Source organism: Chironomus tepperi, unplaced genomic scaffold (assembly GCF_022539635.2).
Source record: "Chironomus tepperi strain 1889 unplaced genomic scaffold, CSIRO-AGI_Ctep_v1 contig_7, whole genome shotgun sequence".
Classification (NCBI taxonomy): Eukaryota; Metazoa; Arthropoda; class Insecta; order Diptera; family Chironomidae; genus Chironomus; species Chironomus tepperi.
The window spans coordinates 1,321,897-1,338,362 of NW_027226129.1; the positions used below are offsets into that span (position 1 = coordinate 1,321,897).

Sequence of the window (16,466 nt, forward strand, 5' to 3'; positions counted from 1 at the left end):
ACCTTTAAAATTCATATTTTAAATTATTAAAATTTAGGTTAATTAAATTTTTAATTTATAAACTTGTTAATTAAGTTTTTGTAAAATGTTCAAAAATCACGAATTAAATTTAAATTTTAGGTCAAAATTTAGTATAAAAAGGCGAGTTTTAAATATTTTTTAGTAACAATTTAATTTTTAAATTTGAAAAAACAAGTTTAAATTTTATTTAAAAATTTTAAATTTTAAAAATGGTTAAATTCATTGTAATTTTCATCTTATTTGCCGGTAAGTTGAAAATAAAATTTAAAATATAATAAAAATTTAAAAAAAAAATTTTGAAAATTTAAAAAAAATTTGAAAATTTAAAAAAATTAAAAGTTTAAAAAACATTAAAAAAAAAATTCAAATTTGCAATTTTCCAGTCATAATCGCCATCACAAATGCCGGCAGTCCCCATTATGGTCCAACTTGTATTGACGATGAAGTCATTGACATTAGTGCATCAGCTCCATGTGGAACTTTCACATGTCCACCAGACATGTTTATTGTTAATTATGGCGAAAATCTTTGTTGCTGCGATGAAGAACCACATAATATTTAAGAATATTTATTACTTTTTTTTTTTAAATATTTTTGTACTTTTTGTAAAATGAAAAATTTTGAATAAAAATTTGTTGAATTTTTAAAAATTAATTTGAAGAATTTTAAAAAAATTTTAAATTTTTTTTCAATTTTTTAAATATTTTTTATTAATATTTTAAAATTTATTAAAATTTGTTTTAAATTTTCAATATTTTTAAATTTTTTTAATTTTTTTTTTCAATTTTATTAAATTTCTTTTATATTCTTTTAAATTATTTTTATAACTTTTTATTTTTTAACTTTTTAAGTTTTTCAATTTTTTAAAAGTTTTTAAAACTTTTAAATTTAAATTTTAAGTTTTTAAAATTTATTGCAGGAATTTTTAAAAAAATCAAATAAAAAAAAAATAAAAATTACAAAAATCTTTAAATTTCATAATAAAAAGCACCAAAATTTTCCCTCCTTTTTCATTCTCAATTTTAATAAAAATTCTCTCAAACAACCAAAATTGTTTACTTTTTTTTCACATTCTATCAACTCACAATATCAGCTGTATAATCCACAGCAGTATAAAGCTTCTATCAAATTGTTGTGCAAAAAAAAGTGAAAAAAATTTATTAATTCAACTTTTCTTGTGATTTTCGCGTCAATTTTAATTAAAAATTCAAAAATGAAATAATTTTTTGTTATTGCAATTAAAATTTTGCAAATTTAGTTAACTTAAATGTGAGTTTTTGTCAAAAATAGCAAATTTTATTAAAATTTCAAGAATTTTCACAATTTTAGCTTTAATTTTGACTTTTTTGAATTAATTTTACCGTTAAAAAATTCAAAAAAACTTTCAAAATTTCGCAACATTTTTAAAATTTAATAAAAAATTTAAATTAAGGTCAAAATTGTGAAAAAATTGAAATTTTTCATATAAAATTGTATGAAAATAATTCAACACGTCACCAATACATGCACACATTATAGTCCTATATTCAAAATTCAGACTTAAAGCTGTGTGCGTAACCACGTGAAGAGAATTTTTTGTTTTGATTCCAATTTTTGAGCTTTTTTGGACTCTCTCGATTCTCTCAATTATCAGCTGATTGGTTTTTCTATTTTATAGCCATTTTCCAAGCATTTTTGCCTATATTTAAGGAAATTCAGGCATAATTTTGAGTCTTAAGTGTGGATTGTAATCACAAATGTGACAATCTTGATGTGAAATTGTTTATTTTTTGATATTTTTTGAGATAAAGCTGAAAGATAGTAGATAACAGCTTTAAGGTGACGTGATGTTGTGAATCTTTTAATTCATTAAGTGAGCTATCTTATTGATGGATAGATTGGCTTGAGAATATCAGATTAATTGACTATTCTAGCTATTATTCGATTGATTAATTATTTGACATTTCAACTAAGCATTTGACTGACTGTACAACCGATTATTTACTATGTGACTGACTATTCGACTGACTCTCCGACCAAATATTTTACTGAATGTTAGATTCAATATCCAACTGACTAATCGAATGATTCTAATCGATCTACTATTAGAATGCCTTAATTATCGACAATTCGAAAGATTTCACTAAAGATTTCCCGAATGACTATTGGGTCGATTATCTGAACGAGTATTTGATTATACAATGTGAATCTTTATCCGAATGACAGTCCGAACGACTTTTCGACTGATCATCTGACCGACTATCCGACGAACTATCCGACTAACAATCCAAATAACTATCTGGCCGACTATCCGACTTTTTATCTGAACTACTAACCGACCAACTGACTATTTGACCCACTATTTGACTGACTATCTGGCTGACAATCCGATCAAGTATCAAAACAACAGTATGTCCGATTTCCGAAAGACTGTCAGGCTAATTTTCCGATTAACTGTTTGATTGATTTTCCAAATGATTATCTGACTGACTGATTCTCCAGCCAAGTTTTAGTAAGATTATACTTGTTAGGCTATCCAACTAGCTAATCCCTTATTAAATTGACTATCCGACTAGATAACCGATTTTCCGATCAACTATTCAACTAGGTATCGATCCGATGATCGGATAGTCTGACCGAATGACACTTCAAACGACAATCCGATCATCTATACCACAGACTATCCGACCGACTATCCGAATGAAGATCTTAACGACTATCCAACTGATTACCAGATTAACTATCTGACCGACTGACTGATCGAACTGATTATCCAACCATCTTTCATCCGACTTGTTGCCTGATACATCTAAGTCGTCTGACCATTCAAAAACTAATGGACTATCGAGCCATCCATCCGAACTACTTTACACCAATTTATCCAATTGACTATCTAACCCAGTGTTGTTCAGACTGTGTGCTAATGGTATGTCGTATGCGGTTTCTGTCAAGAGTTGGGTCGAGGTTGGGTCGAGGGTTGGGTCGAGGTTGGGTCGAGGGTTAGGTCGAGGTTGGGTCGAGACTTACAGTTTGAACAGCACTGACTCCAACGTAAACAGATAGAAAAACGGATAGTTAATTTTATACGGTTTTCCACTAATTTGTACGGTTTTTAACACTCGAAATTTGAATAAAAAATTAACGGAAATTCCGGTTTTGAATTCAATAACAAATTTTCCAACATTTTCTCCTTCCACAGATACTTGAAACCCACCGCTGCCAACCCCAACAACAACATTCATCATGCGTACCAACAATCCCCAATCTACCTCAGTTTCCAGCATCTCATCATCATACGAAAACTATGAATCCTTTCATGCCCGTCTCATTGACGAATATCACCGAAATCCCTTCCGTTGTTCCTTCAATTGCCGTAAAATCCACCTTTACAACATCACCGAATGCAATTTAGCACGTTTCTTTCCAATTCTAACATCCAACGACGACCGTTCAGCCGAAATCAGTTTCGTCCTCAAAACCTTCCGTCTCTGGAACGACGAGACCTTCTGGCACCGTACCGAAATCCTCCAAGCAATGCGTTTCTACTCAAAACCCCACGAGCGTTTCCGCGAAGGCAAATTAAAAAATTTTTTCAGCATATTAATGCACGACTGGTATGAATCATGTCAACATCGTGGACCACATCACTTAAAGCTTAAATTTGATACATTCGCAAAGTCATCAAGCATTAATTTATTTCAAAAATTATATGAAATAATAAATGATGAGAGTTTATATCCATACCATCATGTGTGCCTTATGATCATCTATCATTACACGTATGAGGTGGAGAAGCTTGATGGCGAATGGAGTGATGAGTTTCAAATCAATCGACTCGGTTCCATTGATGACATACTTAATTTTAAGGTTAGAAATTTTGAGTATCAAATTGAGATACTTAAGGTGCTGGTTGTGCATTGGAATGTTGACTATTGGCGCACTAATTCGAATGACAAGAAAAATTTATATGAAAATTATAAAATTGCAATTTTAAATATTTTTGCTCATAAATTTCATGAAAATTTATCACAAATTAAGACGATCTACACGTGGCCGAGGAACTTTAAGCTTGAATGTGACAAGTTCTTCTTCAGGCTTGCTTTCAGTCTTAAGGAAATGTTGCCGAAAAAATTTGAATCAGAATTTGAGAGATATGTCAGGTTCTATCAGGATGGATATGGAGAGTATTGGATGGTTGCCATTAAGGCTGATGTTCATTTACTGTTGAGAATTGCTGATGGTTTGGAACTTTATAAAACTGTTGAATTTATGTTTAAACAATGTCCATTTATTGCATTAAATTGGAATATATTGATGAGTTATGAGGATGTTGGAGAGTTTTATGAGGTCATGAATGAGCCCATGAGGGAGGTCGATAGGAGGAAAATGGTGAGTATAAAGCAGTGGTCTATTATCAGAACGACAATATGAATTACGATTATCCGACTGAATATCCGACTGACTGTCCGACCAACTATCCGACTGACTATCCGACCGACTATCCGACTGACTGTCCGACCGATTATCCGAACGACTGTCCGACTGACTATCCGACTCACTATCTGACTGACTGTTCGACTGATTGTCCGACTGACTATCCGACTGACTGTCCGACTGAGACTGTCGGACTGACTATCCGACTGACTGTCCGAGAGACTGTCCGACTGACTGTCCGACTAACTGTCCGACTTACTGTCCAACTGGCTATTCGGCCGATTATCCGAACGACTATCCTACTGGCTGTCCGAATGGCTGTCCGACTGATTATCCGACTGATTATCCGACTGACTGTTCGACTGACTATCCGACCGACTGCCCAACCGACTGTCCGACTGACTATCCGACTGACTAATCGACTGACTATCCGACTGACTATCTGATTGACTGTCCGACTGATTGTACGACCTACTTTCATTACCCTGTCTGATGCAAATGAGTTATCAGATCAGAAACCAAATCCGACACCATTACAGAGCTACACTAGCCTGGCGATGTGTGGTTCTGGTGAATGTCTTGCTGTCAAGAATCCTTGAATAAACTCAAAAGTAGCTTAAGTAGTTGCAAAATATCAAGAATCTCTAATTGAATTTAAACTTCTAAGGTTGGTCATTTTGTATATTTAAACACCAACAGCACAACATGTTTGCTAACTCAACACTTACTGTCTTACTTCCTTGGTTGGGGTGAATGTGGGGCATTGGTCGCGTGGAGAGAGTATCTAAACCCCGTTCTATCCTTCGAGATCTTCTGCCAATTCTAAATGTTAAAGTATTTAGCGTCCTTTTCCACACATCCAATCCAAAAACGCAAATTGACCGTGATGGCATCAAGGGTATAGTAAAAATCACATTTTCTTAGAATTTTTATGAAATTGTGAATCTGAATTTACGATTTTTATAATAGTGTCCGACAGAGTTGGCAGGACTTTGGAGTCCGGACTCATGAGGAGTCTTGTCCACAATGTAGTCCTGCCAACTTCGATCATTGGATGGCACATTGATGCCTGATTTTGACCCAATTTTATGGCAAATAATACATATTGCCACATTGTCCTACTGGAAATACTCTGAACAGACAGATAACTAAACAGAATTTACCTTCAACTTGTGCAATCATTTGAGTGCCATTCCATAGATTAATTCAATTCCGTCAACAATTTCACCATCACCAACACCCATTCATGATCATCAATATCAAGCCATTCATTAATCTCTAAATCAGATTTATTCAAATTTCCATCTCATTTTTAATTTCACCATCAATTTGTTCAGCAAAATCCAGTTTTACTTCTTTCATAGCTATAAACTTTTTTTTATGGCTAATAAATTTGATGTTATTGACTTTGACCGAGATAAAACAAAGCATTTTGGGATTGTCGTGTGAATTCTTTTGTTATAAAAGAAATTTTGTTTGCATAATCACGTGTCTTTTTTGGGTATATCCTAATGTGATTTTGGGGAATCACCGGATATTGATATTTTGTGGATTTGTGGCTTTTGGAGGGTTTGGTCAAATTTAGAGGCTTGTGGACAGAAAACTCAAGCCTGCAACAATGGATGAACTATACCCAAATCTGCAGGCCTATTTATGTAGAATGAAGGAATTTCAGGAATTTCTGGAATTGCAGGTCTGCAGTCTTGAATGAACTATAAAGCAGAGTTGCAAAACAAGCACCTGTAACAGTCAAAAACCGTACAATTTCTTGATAATTTGTATGGTTTTGTAAGAAAATTCATTCACATTATTAAGAAATTGTACAGTTACTGCCTGTGACAGGTGCCTGTTTGCAACTCTGCTATAAAATGCAGAAATTGCAGGTCTGCAGTTTTGGATCATCTATGCCCAAATCTTTTAATTCTTCTCATACCCAAGTTTGACTCCAGTATGATAGGATTCAATCTGAATGCTGCACCAAGTCACGTCGACCTGGAACTGGATTTTTGATTAAATTACCCAATTTGTGGGATTCTGGCAATCTACCCCATTATAACCTACAGTCCCTAATTATACCCATCAATTAAATAATCCAATACATTTTTCTACTCATTTCCAGCACATAGTCCGTCGAGAGTTTAAGAAAATTGACGAAGCTCTCAGCCAAAACATCAAAACAATTCAACAAGACAATGAAATATTTGCAAGTGCCGAAAGTCTCAGTAAATCGCCATCAAGACGTAGCTTTTACTATGAGGATGAACGATTCCTGTCCAATAGTCAATCATTTGATGAATATGAGACAGCAGACAGCACCGAAATTGACATTGAAATGAGAAATTTTGAAAGTTTAAATCGATGTGAATTAAAAATTCGTGAAAATTTGAATATTGCGTCGAAAATGAAGACGAAAATATTGAAAAAGTACTTTAGGAATATTAGGAATGATCGGAAGTTGATGTTTGGGAGGAGAACTGCATTTGAATTGAGCTTTTTTGAGGAACTACTGCTGACGGCGCGTGGAAGTTCATTTGTCAATTTTGCATGGAATGAATTTAAACTTTGGAAGATACCGGAGCTGTTGACTGTTGTAAGTTTCGGAGTTTGAAATGTTCGGGTAGAAATCTGGTTATTGTCGGAATTTTGGCAGACTTTTTTAGGGAATTTTCGATAGAAATCTGGCATGAAATTGTCAAAATGTTAACAAAAATCTGGTATATTTCCGGAATTTTGGCGGACTTTTTTAAAAATTCTGGTCGAAATCTGGCATGAAATTGTCAGAATTTTGCTGGATTTTTCAATTTTCTTACAATAATATTATAAAAATCTGGTTAACTATCGGAATTTTAGCGGATTCTTTTTGAAGTTCGGATAAAAGTCTGGCATGCAAAATTCTACCGGATTTCTCAATTTTTTGACATTCGTCTTCCATTAATTTGTCAGATTTTTATAATTTCGACAGATTTTTACCGGAATTTTAACGTCCAGAATTTAATTTTGAGAATTCTGTCAGAATCTGATAATTTAGACAGATTTCTTTCTATCAACTGATTGTAGGGATTTTGTCAGATTTTTGAAATTTGGTCAGATTTCTACCGGATTTTAAAAATGTCCGACAAAATTCTAACAATTCCATCAAATTTTTTTAATTTTGACAGATTTCTTTCGGATTTTCATTCTTTCCACCAATTTTCCAGCATTAAATTGTAGGAATTCTGTCAAAATTTTACAATTTGACCAGATTTTAAAAGGATTCCGGCAAAAGTCTGGCATTAAATTGTAGATAATAAATTGTAAGAACTCTGTTAGATTTTTGTAATTTGGACAGATTCTTACCGGATTTTTATAATTTCCGGCCAAATCCTACCATTAAAATGTACGAATTCTTTCAGATTTTTAAAATTTGTTTTAAGATTTTTGTCAGATTTTAAAAACTTGGCCAGAATTCTACCGGATTATTTATAATTTCTGACAGAATTCTAGCATTAAGTTGTAAAAAATCTGTCAGATTTTTGTAAATTGGCCAGAATTCTACCGGATTATTTATAATTTCTGACAGAATTCTAGCATTAAGTTGTAAAAAATCTGTCAGATTTTTGTAAATTGGCCAGATTTTTGTCAGATTTTCATAATCTGGACAGATTTTTCCCAGATTTTTATAACTTCCGACTATAATTTAGCATAAATTTTACCAAAATTCTTCTTAAATTCTACCAAATCCTAAAATTTGCTAATATTTCTCAGAAAAATCCCCTCGGTCGTCACCTCCTCGAATACGTGATCGACTCAAAAGACGACCTAAACCTCATGACATTCCTCCTACCTCAAGTAACCCACAAGGTTGAATTCACGCGACACAAAAACTACATGAAAATCCAAAACAATCTCTACGACGAAGTAACCGGCAAAACCTTACTAGAATTCTACCTAGAAGTAGCCATGGACGACCGAAGTTCCGAATTCGATCAAGATGACTATCAGGTGCTGTTATGTCGTCACGTAATCCATTTACTTGAAGAAATTGGTACAATCAATAAAGTACAAAAGGATTCGCTAATTGACCGACTTATTGACCTAGCCGAGGATGACAATTTCTATGAGAAAATTGTCCGTTCCGACAGTGACTTTAAAATTCCATCAAAAAATGACCGACGTAAGGAAAAATTCCACATTGATGACCTACTCGGTCGTATGATTGTCTACTGGAAGCCAAATCAGGATGAAAAAATTAAGAACAATTTCTATCCGATTTATAAGCGTCGATTGGTCCGAATTAGTCCATTTTTTGAGCTGATTTTCAACATAATTGAGCATCGATCAAAATCATTCAAAAACAGTTTCCGTTCAAAAATTCACAAACTTGAGCAGATGTACGATCGTCGGTATGCAGACATATGTAATTCCGAGTATCATACGTCATCGTTCACATTTGTCATGCTGTTGGCAGCTATTCAGACAAATCAAAGAAATGTCATCGACTTCATTTTTGATCAAGACATTTTTGAGACAATTAAATTTGATTTTCCAAGTAATATGAAAATTGGTGAGATTCATTACTATACAGCCTTAATGCTGCTTAAGCATGGACATGAACTTGGCAAGGATGTGATACCTGAGGAATGGATAACACCAGCTGTACTGTATGAGTACTTTGACTCACAAATTAAGTATTACAATCAGGATTTGATTGAGATTAATTGCTGTGGCATGCTGCATTCGGAGACCAGGAAGACGGTCGTCAAGTGTGCTAATGACTTGACTGAGAAGGTAATGTAGAGTTAGTCAGAGTTCGATCTTTGCTAAGGTTAGTCAGAGTTCGATCTTTGCTAAGGTTAGTCAGAGTTCGATCTTTGCTAAGGTTAGTCAGAGTTCGATCTTTGCTAAGGTTAGTCAGAGTTCGATCTTTGCTAAGGTTAGTCAGAGTTCGATCTTCGCTAAGGTTAGTCAGAGTTCGATCTTTGCTAAGGTTACTAAAAGTCAATGTTTTTTGTTTTCAGATGATGCTCTGGGATGATGACCGTACCCTCGAATATATCCTCAACCATAAAGCAATCAGTGGCATCATAACCCATCCCGTCATCTCAACCTTTATTGAGCTAAAATATGCAAAACATAAAATGATTTTTCGAATGAATTTTTGGTTTTTTGTGATACTTTTTGTCCTGCCATTTTCAATGTTTATATTTTACGATCGCGATGAGATTTCATGGAAGCTCTATGGACTGTGTATTGCAGCAATTGTCGCATTTGTGGCTAAGGAAATCTTTCAGTTCCAAATTGCCAGAAGTCCACATGCATACCTGACAGATTTAACCAACAAAATTGACATTCCATTAGTAATCTTATCAGTTGTGCTGCTCGCGTCATTTGCATTCAATTGGGATGCTGAGATACAAGCCTTATTGGAAGTTCTGTTCATATTCTTCATGACATGGGATGCAATGACTATGTTGCCAATTGAGGCTGTCGCCAGGACACTCAACATCATTAAAAGAGTCTGTTTGACATTTGTGAGAGTTTTTTGTAGTTTTGCATTAATCATTTTGGCATTTGCATTCGCATTTCGAATACTGTTTGGAAGTGATGAGCTTGAGAGGTCAGCTATAGCAAAGAACTTGACAATTAGTGAGGAAGAAGCTCAGAATATGATTGAACGTGAGCCAAATATGAAGAATTATGAGGGAATTGCTACAACTTTTATTAAAGTTCTTGTTATGATGGCTGGTGAGTATTGAAGGTTTTAGGGGTGTGAAATTATGAGTTTGGAGTTGAAAGGGGTGTGAAACTAAGAAATTGGAGTTGAAAGGGGGTGTTAAACTATGAGATTGGAATTAAAAAAGGTGTAAAACTAAAAAGAATAGCCTTTAAATGATATGAAACTATGAATTAGGATTGAAAGAGGGTGTGAAATTATTAATTATAATAGAAAAGGGGTGCGAAACTATGACATTCATAAAAGAAGCTATGTATTTTTGGTTAACGATGTCTGAAACTATGAATTTTTGGAAAAAATGACGTGATAGTAAGACTTGGTGAAAGGGGTGTGCTACTATGAAATTTTGGTGAAAAAAAATGTGAAACTGTAAATTTTTGGAAAAAGGGGTCTAAAACTATGATTTTTTTTTGTTATAAAGGGGTGTGATAGAATAAATTTGTGGTAAAAAAGGGATGTGAAACTAAGAAATTTTAGTAAAAAGGATTATAACCTTTTGAATATTTGAGAAGGGACGTTAAACTTTGTATTTTTTGGTAAAAGGGGGGTACAACTATGACTTTTTGGGAAAAAGGGTGTGAAAATATAAATTTTTGCTAAAAAGTGGGGGTGTCAAATTATGCATTTTTTGACAAGAAGGGATGTGAAGCTATCAGTTAGGAGTGAAGAGGGGTGCAAAACTATGAATTTTTCAGTAGAAAGGGGTATAGAACTTTTAGTTAGGAGTAAAAAGGGGTATGAAACTACAAAAACCCAAACTAACCTCACTTTCTCTAATCTAGGTGAATATGGAATTGAGCCTAGCAACCTTAGATGGTACCAACTCCTTCTCTTCGGTATCTTTGTTGTCTTCTCATTCATTCTGTTCAACTTACTGCTCGGTATGTCAATCGAGGACATACAGAACCTCCGAGGAGATGCACTCCAGAGAGATTTAGAGCGAAAAGCCAGAAAATTCATCGAAACAAATGACAAATTTGAGGAAATTTATGCTGAACGGACGTAAGTTTGAGGATTTTCAATATTTTGGCTAAATTTCCAAATTTTTTTCAATTCCACAGCTTCACAAAGTCACCAAAAATCAGCCTCAGCAACCGCTTAGTCTACAAACTGTCCAAATTTTTCCTCTCCGAATACATTTTCCTTCACAATTTTCACAAACTTTATGTCAACATTCGTACCAAGGAAGTGACAGTTATTGTCAATGCCAAGCAAGAAAAGGTTATGAAACGACGTATTTTGTGGTTAAGTCGACGATATTACCTAGATAATGAAATATTTGATAAAATTGAGGATATTATAAGCCTGAGAGATCAGGAAAATTGCTTAAATATTATTAAAAGAAGTCAGCATTATTAGTGATTAAGGATGTGCAATATTGAGTGATATTTTTGTGGGTACGGGGGATATTGAGGGTAATTGATGATATGGATGCACTTGTTACTATAATAAAAATGTGAAAATATGTCAAATTTCACAATTGTTCAACTTATATTGAGATATTAGAAAAGGGGGCCGTAGCGACCGCCCCGGGGTAAACGAAGTGATTGACCGCACCGGGGTAAGAGAAGGGATCGACCGCACCGGGGTAAGAGTTGGATTGACCGCACTGGGGTAAAAGTTGGATTGACCGCCCCGGGGTAAGAGTTGGATTGACCGCACTGGGGTAACAGAAGGGATTGACCCCACAGGGGTAAAAGTTGGATTGACCGCCCCGGGGTAAGAGTTGGATTGACCGCACTGGGGTAACAGAAGGGATTGACCCCACAGGGGTAAAAAATGGATATTGACCAGCTACCCCCCTGAGTCCCTAAATAATTGAGACCTGCAATAAAATAATCAATAAAATTTAGTAAAAATTTTCCTAAAAATTTAAAAAAAATTATTTTAGTCAAAAAAAATGCACTGAAAAATTTAAAAATTGTAAAAAAAAATCTAAAAAATTGAAATAAAATGCACAAAAACATACTTAATTCCTCATTTGCCATTGACCATCAAAAACTTTTGCATAATCAAAAATAAATTTCGTAATTTTCAGTTGAAGATGTCCTAAGTGGGTCAATAGTATCCGCAGAAGAAAATAAACAATTTTGCGACTTTAAATTCCAATGAAATTTATGATAATGACTTTCTGTTGTTAGAAATGTGGTAATTTGGTGTGGATTGTGAATGGACGCATGTGTGACTTTACACAATAAAAAACAAAAAAATGCCGGTTGAATGACTTTGATGCTGAGATTTGGGAGTTCAGACATCGGTCTGGGAGGGGTGAGAGTTGATCTGGATTTGGTTTCATCTGATTGAGCTGGAAAGAACCCTAATAAAGGACGAGAGAGAACCGAGAGAGTCGGGAGAGAATGGAGAGAGTCGGGAGAGAACCGAGAGAGTCGGGAGAGAGTCTGGAGAGAACCGAGAGAGTCGTGAGAGAACCGAGAGAGTCAAGAGAGAACCGAGAGAGTCAAGAGAGAGCGAAGAGAGTCGGGAGAGAACCGAGAGAGTCGGGAGAGAACGGAGAGAGTCGGGAGAGGACGGAGAGAGTCGTTAGAGGACGGAGAGAGTCGGGAAAGAACTGAGAGAGTCGGGAGAGAACCGAGAGAGTCGGGAGAGAACCGAGAGTGTCGGGAGAGAACCGAGAGAGTCGGGAGAGAACGGAGAGAGTCGGGAGAGAACCGAGAGAGTCGGGAGAGAACCGAGAGAGTCAAGAGAGAACCGAGAGAGTCGGGAGAGAACCGAGAGAGTCGGGAGAGAACCGAGAGAGTCGTGAGAGAACGGAGAGAGTCGTGAGAGAACCGAGAGAGTCGGGAGAGAACCGAGAGAGTCGGGAGAGGACGGAGAGAGTCGGGAGAGAACCGAGAGAGTCGGGAGAGAACCAAGAGAGTCGAGAGAGAACCGAGAGAGTCGGGAGAGAACCGAGAGAGTCGGGAGAGAACGGAGAGAGTCGGGAGAGAACGAAGAGAGTCGGGAGAGAACGAAGAGAGTCGGGAGAGAACCGAGAGAGTCGGGAGAGAACCGAGAGAGTCGGGAGAGGACGGAGAGAGTCGGGAAAGAACCGAGAGAGTCGGGAGAGAACCGAGAGAGTCGGGAGAGGACGGAGAGAGTCGGGAGAGGACGGAGAGAGTCGGGAGAGGACGGAGAGAGTCGGGAGAGGACGGAGAGAGTCGGGAGAGGACGGAGAGAGTCGGGAGAGAACCGAGAGAGTCGGAAAGGACAGACTTGACAACAATCAAGCTGTATCAAAAATAACTGAAATTCAATAATATTCCAAAAAAGTTGGTCAACTTAATTTAATGTAAATTATCACAAATTTATTTAAAAATTTTGAAATTCACAGCTTAAAATTTATTCATATTGCTTAATATTAGATATACTTTAAGATATAATACTTATGCATGGTTTCTATACATTTTTAATTAAACTACTTTAATGAATAATTCAATAATTCACAATTACTAACTAATATGATTCATATTACAAGTTCTGATGCATAATATGAGCTATATTTGATATTTTCTGTCCTGAGCACAAATATAGCTTCAATTTTATATTATTACACAATTTTTTAGGGGTTTATGGAGTTTATGGAGGTATAGATTAAGATGGGTAACCAAAAATGTGTTGAAAAACAGAGTAATTCAAACTATGAGCTGATTTTGTTGCAAAAACCTGCAATAACACCAACTACTTTGGGTCTATTGGCTCACAAAAGTAGTCTGTTGGCTCACAAAGTGGTCTTTTGGCTCACAAAGTGATCTGTTGGCTCAAAAAGTGGTCTGTTGGCTCACAAAGTGGTCTGTTGGCTCACAAAGTGGTCTGTTGGCTCACAAAGTGGTCTGTTGGCTCACAAAGTGGTCTGTTGGCTCACAAAGTGGTCTGTTGGCTCACAAAGTGGTCTGTTGGCTCACAAAGTGGTCTGTTGGCTCACAAAGTGGTCTGATGACTCACAAAGTGGTCTGTTGGCTCACAAAGGGGTCTGTTGGCTCACAAAGTGGTCTGTTGGCTCACAAAGTGGTCTGTTGGCTCACAAAGTGGTCTGATGGCTCACAAAGTGGTCTGTTGGCTCACAAAGTGGTCTGTTGGCTCACAAAGTGATCTGTTGGCTCACAAAGTGGTCTGTTGGCTCACAAATGTGGTCTGTTGGCTCACAAAGTGGTCTGTTGGCTCACAAAGTGGTCTGTTGGCTCACAAAGTGGTCTGATGACTCACAAAGTGGTCTGTTGGCTCACAAAGGGGTCTGTTGGCTCACAAAGTGGTCTGTTGGCTCACAAAGTGGTCTGTTGGCTCACAAAGTGGTCTGATGGCTCACAAAGTGGTCTGTTGGCTCACAAAGTGGTCTGTTGGCTCACAAAGTGATCTGTTGGCTCACAAAGTGGTCTGTTGGCTCACAAATGTGGTCTGTTGGCTCACAAATGTGGTCTGTTGGCTCACAAAAGTGGTCTGTTCTGCAGGGTTGGGTTCGGTACCCATTTGGACTATGGTGAGTGATATGTAGTATGATACAGCACTTAATTAAGACTTAAATTTATCCAAATTTCTAACCAGAATTTTCCGGAATTTTCATCAACTTTTTCCTCACAAGAATGTACATAGATCCAATAAAGCCCACAGCATACAGCACCAAATGCATCGATCGTGATTCCCATATGCTCATACATCCAAAATCCTTTGCATACACAAATCTATTCCTGACTGCATTCTCAACATGCCAAATTGTCAACTCCTTACTGCTTATTGGCTGATTATAAGCAAATCGACGCATTTTTTCAATATTTTTTAAATATTCAGCCTTTGTCATCTCCTGTATGGCACTTCCAAGTCGCAATCCATCAAAATCATTTAAATCCATTTCCATAGCAATTCCATTCCTAGCCATAAGTCGTGCATTCATAAACTGATCATAAGCAAGTGGAAATACAATCATTGGAACTGCCCGATCAATAGCTTCATATGACGTCAACAATCCACCATGAAAGATCAACAGCTTAACATTTGGATGTGCCAGAACATCAGCAAGTGGCAGCCACGATACAATTTCAACATTATGTGGCACTTCCAGTCCGTCGTCAATCTCGTGCAACTTCCAGATGACATTCATGGACGTCTGATTGAATGCGGACATAAACTTTTTGACATTGTCAATTCCAAGACTTTTTGGATCCGCCCTCGATCCAAGTGCCATGACAATGACGCCATTTTCGGAACTGTCCAGGAAGTTCCTCAGTTCCTCGTCGGCAATTTCTTTTGGTTTTTCGACATGCAGATAGCCAACTTGGACTGTACTTGGCATTAATGGACGGATGTGACCAAATGCTTGATTTGTGTTGGTCAACAGCAGTGCTAGACGGTCGGTCGGTGACTTGACAGTCTTCCATCCTAAGTGACCAAAGTGCTGGATGTTAAGCTTGCCGTTGTAGTAAAAAAATGCAAAATTGAAGATAAATTCGTAAAAAGTTTGAAAAATTAAGGAATTAAGCTGCTCAAAAATTGACATTTGTCCATGGACGTATGGCAGTGCCAGTGATTCTGAGTATTTTAGTGGATTTACGTCATTTCCAAACATCCCATGGATCATGGCTGGTGCGTCTGATGATGCAACTAAGGCAATTGGACAGTCAAAGACTTCAGCGAGTAGCAGGAACGGACACATGATGCACTCGGATATAATCAAGTCAAATTTATAGTCACTGCTGTTGTGGATCAGCTTCTGCATTTCTGGATGTTCCATTTCCTTTATGCTGGATTCATAAAATGCACGAATTTCATATTGCATTAAAATTTGACTCCAATGAAGCTTCTTCTGCTTATACATCAGCATGTCTGTGTATTTCAGGTGGATCTGGACAGTCTCAGCAAAAATATGTTGCGTGACATTCGGATTGTCACTGTAGTCTTGTGGATGTGTCGTAAATATTGTCACATTGTGTCCCTGTTCGATGAGAACCTTCATGATTGCATGATGGAACTTCTGGTGACTAAAGTATGGATATGGAAATATACCGAGAATATTTGCGGACTGAACGGCAGCAAAAAATGAACAAAAAATCACAAAATTCATGTTTTGTGTGCCTTAATACGATCTGAACGGTTTGATAGCAAAATTTAGACTGAATTTGATGTTGGATGTGCCAAAAAAAATTTAAGGCTATTTGTGCCATTGTCAGTCTGATGTAAATGGAAATGGCCGAGTTGTGCAACTTTCTATGTCTGTCGCACACATGTGTGATGTCACACTGATGGTGAATTTAAAAAGTATGCAAATTTATTGGAAGTAAATTTGCATAAAAATGTTTTGTGGGATATTTTTATGGACCTGAAAGGTCCA

The 16,466-nt window shown here is 36.4% G+C and overlaps 2 protein-coding genes across 2 annotated transcripts; one reads left to right on the forward strand and one right to left on the reverse strand.

Moving 5' to 3' along the window:
* The first annotated feature begins 1,124 nt into the window (after positions 1-1,124).
* Positions 1,125-12,120, forward strand: LOC139093901 (uncharacterized). Its single transcript, XM_070644794.1, has 7 exons — positions 1,125-1,290; positions 3,200-4,389; positions 6,554-7,024; positions 8,179-9,201; positions 9,432-10,158; positions 10,930-11,149; positions 11,209-12,120. The coding sequence occupies exons 2-7, from the start codon at positions 3,244-3,246 to the stop codon at positions 11,504-11,506; spliced, it is 3,885 nt and encodes a 1,294-aa protein (XP_070500895.1). The 5' UTR covers positions 1,125-1,290; positions 3,200-3,243; the 3' UTR covers positions 11,507-12,120.
* Positions 12,121-14,486: 2,366 nt separating this feature from the next.
* LOC139096073 (UDP-glycosyltransferase UGT5-like) lies at positions 14,487-16,408 on the reverse strand. The gene has a single exon (XM_070647740.1). It carries the CDS (start codon positions 16,197-16,199, stop codon positions 14,679-14,681), a length of 1,521 nt encoding a protein of 506 aa, XP_070503841.1. The 5' UTR covers positions 16,200-16,408; the 3' UTR covers positions 14,487-14,678.
* Positions 16,409-16,466: the final 58 nt, after the last annotated feature.

Excerpts from the sequence above, each read along its gene's own strand:
- LOC139093901 (XM_070644794.1), top strand. The coding sequence starts at position 3,244 with ATGCGTACCAACAATCCCCAATCTACCTCAGTTTCCAGCATCTCATCA. Across the intron at positions 7,025-8,178 it reads TACCGGAGCTGTTGACTGTT|AAAAATCCCCTCGGTCGTCA; the intron begins GTAAGTTTCGGA and ends AATATTTCTCAG. Across the intron at positions 10,159-10,929 it reads AGTTCTTGTTATGATGGCTG|GTGAATATGGAATTGAGCCT; the intron begins GTGAGTATTGAA and ends TCTCTAATCTAG.
- LOC139096073 (XM_070647740.1), bottom strand. The coding sequence starts at position 16,199 with ATGAATTTTGTGATTTTTTGTTCATTTTTTGCTGCCGTTCAGTCCGCA.